This window comes from Pteropus alecto, unplaced genomic scaffold (assembly GCF_000325575.1).
Source record: "Pteropus alecto unplaced genomic scaffold, ASM32557v1 scaffold14, whole genome shotgun sequence".
NCBI lineage: Eukaryota > Metazoa > Chordata > Mammalia > Chiroptera > Pteropodidae > Pteropus > Pteropus alecto.
Window position 1 is genome coordinate 17,287,237 of NW_006436810.1, and position 3,778 is coordinate 17,291,014.

General features: G+C 62.1%; 1 protein-coding gene across 1 annotated transcript in view; it reads right to left on the bottom strand.

Moving 5' to 3' along the window:
- The window catches only part of ZNF516 (zinc finger protein 516), a 15,865-nt gene that overhangs the window by 5,179 nt on the left and 6,908 nt on the right, over positions 1-3,778 (bottom strand). The window contains exon 3 of the mRNA XM_015590839.2: positions 3,654-3,721. Coding sequence (XP_015446325.1) covers positions 3,654-3,721 — 68 coding nt within the window. The remainder of the gene's footprint in view (positions 1-3,653; positions 3,722-3,778) is intronic.

Genomic DNA, 3,778 nt, shown 5'->3' on the forward strand with positions numbered 1-3,778 from the left:
GCCTATCACGGGCAGAGTTACCCTGCCCAGACGGGTCGAGCATGAGGACGCCAGCGGCCCCACGCCCTGCTGCGTGAGCACAGAAAGGCAGCGTCGCCCGCGAGGTGGGTCGGGGGCGCGCGGCAAGAAACACGGTCCTCACGCTGGTGGTCAGCAGCATCTTTCCTTCGAGGATCAACCAGCGGACAGTCTGTGACACCACAGGGCCTCTGCAAGCGCACAGCAGCGCCGTGAACTCCAGCCCCCCGGCGGGCTGCCAGCGGGCGGCCGGTGACGGCCACATCTGCACAGGCGCAGACGCGTGCGCACCACGCGAACGCCCGCCGGGGCCCTGAGTCCCCTCCCGTCATTAAGGGCCACTGTTCTTTCTTAGAGCAACTGACAACGGCAGCTAACTACGGGGCGTGTGCCAGGCACAGCCCACGTTCAATCTTCGTGGCAGGAATGTGAGCCAGGCTGCCGCCGTCGGCGCTCCGCAGACGGGAAACCCGGGGGAGGCCATCGAGCCTCCAGCAGTCAGAGCCGGGGCCACTCGCTCAGGGCCACCTCTTCACAGTGGAACGCGGGACTCGGTGGGGTCGGTGATCTCGGACTTAAACGCTGACAGCTCTTTAGCACAGGATTTTTCTCCAGGATCCTCCACCTCCGCTCCCAACCCTGCGTTAACTGCCTGGTGGACCCCTACTCGGGGTCCCAAGAGACATTCATCTCTAACACGGGTCCAGGTGACCCGGAACCGGCTCTGCCCCCTGCCAGGCTCGGGGAACGGGGCCTCCCGGGAGGTGGGCCTGAGCCAGCACAATCCCTTCCCTCACACCACCGCCGACCCTGAGTCCTGCTGCCTCCCCAGCCACCCGTCTGTCACAGGGGTGCCGAGCACCCCCAAAGCTGTGCCCAGCCGCTGTCCAGAACCAACACCATCCATTTCAACGAAGTCCAACCTGACATTGCTTCTACGTACAACGCCGATGATGTCACCCCCAGCCCAGGGCTCCCCACTGCCTGGGGGATAAAACTCACAGGTCCCAACACCGGTGTCTCCCCAGGCTCGAGTCCTGAGCTTCACCCACCTGCCCCGGCTGTCCCCGCTAAAAAACTGAACAAACACGCCCTTCCACCTGCAGGAGCTCCGGGCCCCAGGGCATGCTGCTGTTTTCCTGGCTAAACCCAGCCACTGACCTGAAAAGCCACTAATGCATGGAAAACACTTACCTCGTCTCCCTGGCAACCTGACTGTTGCCCCACCCAAAGTTACGGAGCCCGGCATGTCACAGATGCTCAGCAGACACTGTTACTGCAGAGTGACTACCGTAAGCTGGGCTCCCACGTTCCAGTTCGGTAATCCCGCAGCTGCTGTGTCCACCTAAACACGTCTGCTGACCTCAGATCTCACACCAAAAGAAGTATCACATGACTTAAAGACATAAAACGCCCCTGAGCCCCATCTGAAGCCCACGGGGAGAGAAAGCGTTGGATTCAAACGTGAACTGACGTTCGTAAAGCACACTCCACTCCCTGGACAAGAGCCTGGCGGTAAGCGCGCTGGGTCTCACCCCCGACGCAAACGCTGCGGAATTGCTCGGCGACTCCGTCACGTGCCCCAAACCCAACACACAGACCGCGACGTTGGCCGAGAAGGAAGGGCGCCAAGACGCGCCTCCCGCCGTCACCCACGTGTCGCTGTCGTCGGCAGAACCAGCTCTGCGTGAACACCAGAAGTCCCAGGCCTGCTCGGGACACCGGCCGTCAACCAGCAGCGAAAGCTACTCGGGAAGAAAAGGACCGAAGGGCTGGCAGAAGCCGTGATGGCGAGTGTGGCACGGAGCGGACCAGCTGCCCTCACGGGAGGCGCAGACGCCCGGCTCGGCACAGATGCTCAGCAGACACTGTTACTGCAGAGCGACCACGAGCACAGGGGGACGGGAGAGGGGCCGTCGACCGCCGAGGGCCTCGCACCGAGAGTGTCGGTGACCGAGCACGCAGCGCTGAGCCACTGTCCCTGGGGAACGAAGGGCTTCGCTGGGAGGAAGCACAGAGCAGCAGAAGTCGAGTTTATCGGGACGGAGGGCAGCAGTGGCACATGTCACCTCTGCTGCGATCCAGGATGAGTGACGCTCACGAAGCCCCAGCAGCACTGAAGCGACAGACACACAGCTCAGAGCAGCCCCGCCAATGTGCTGTGCGGACCGACTCCGCCCCACGGCAGGCAACTCAGACAGGCTCAGGCAGAATTAACACGCAGCGAACCAAGTGCTACGTGTCTGCAAAGAATCGCACAGTGACTCGCAGGTCCGCCCAGTGCCCCGGCCCACACTCGTGGGAGAGCCACGTCCTCGGTGGCTTTCACGGGTCGCCCGTGCACACAGGAACACTCCGGATGGACTCCGGCTGTAACTCAGTGTGTAGCTCTCCACTCGGGGTGTGACCCCCCAGACTACGCCCCACCAGCACATCAGCGACCTCTTGTGGCAAAGAAGAGTGTCACCTAATTCGAGCTGAGGTCACATGTGTCTGGAGATCTTTTAACTGGGCGTTAGGCAAGCTGTTATTTGTCTCATAAATTGTCGCGGCATCACGAAACAACTGCTTTACATTCTAAAAGTATGGGTTAAGAGAAACGAGCCACCACAAACAGTAGCGAACAGGCATTTCGTCAATGATGTACGAGAAAAGACGTTTAGAAACATAAGAATTCTAAAAACGCAACCAAAGAAAAGAAAAAGAAAGCCCATGATTAGGTCACATCCCTCCTGGGGCCAGTTCGATCCCTGGTTTGCGGGAGGCCCCGGGCAAAGCCGCGTCACACCTGTCGCCGTCCTCAAGGTGAGACCAGCGAGGATGTTCGAGGTCCCTCTGACGTCATCAGCGACCTCCTTGCTCCAACCCCGTTGCCCGGCCAATGACTACGTTTGCCGGGACAGGACACACTCTCCCGATGGGACCACCTGACAGGCGCCTGGGTAACCACGCCAGGGGCAAAGACACCCCTCTTCATGTACCAGGAGGAACATACAAGGGGGCGCGTCAGCTGCTACAGGGCGTTCGGAGGCAGCCGTGGGAAAGCGAGAACATCACACAGAAAAGCTTGTGGACGGACGAGAGGGCGTGTGACACTCTAAGAGGGACCGAGAGCTCTGAAACCACGTGCTCGCAGCCGGGGACAACACGGGACACCGCCTACCACAGGCGTGCGCCCCTGCAGAGGACAGTGCACCAGAGACATCGTCACCGTGCCCAGGTGCCCTGCCACGCTGTGTGGACACTGAACGGGCCACGTGCGGAGGTCACACGCCCAGGTGACACACACTGTGTGTGCGTGCACACACGCGTGTCTTTATCAGGGGACACAGTCATAGAACACCAAGTCAGGGACGTTTCTCACAGAGTGACACGAACACCGCTCTGAACAAAGCAGCCTGAGTGCAACGTCTCCTCGCGCAAACGTGTGCGCGGAGCAGCTGGGCGAGAGGCCTGCAGTGCAGCGCTTCAGCCGCCGCCCGTCACGCCCGGCGCCGCGGGAAGCGCCATCAGGGCTGCGCGTCACCACAGGCCGCCCTGGGGCCCTGGCTGAGTCACCGCCCACACGCCTGGGGCGCAGCCGCTGAAGCTCGGCGACCACGCCGGGGCCCAAACCGCCACCTGCTCAGACCTACTTGGTTGGGGGCATCAGCGGAGGGGGCCAGGACGTCAGCACCTCGGGGGCCACTGGACTCCAGCACCACTGCGGGAACAAGGGCGGCGTTAGCGGGCCCGCGCCCCCCTCCCAGCCCGGCGCCCG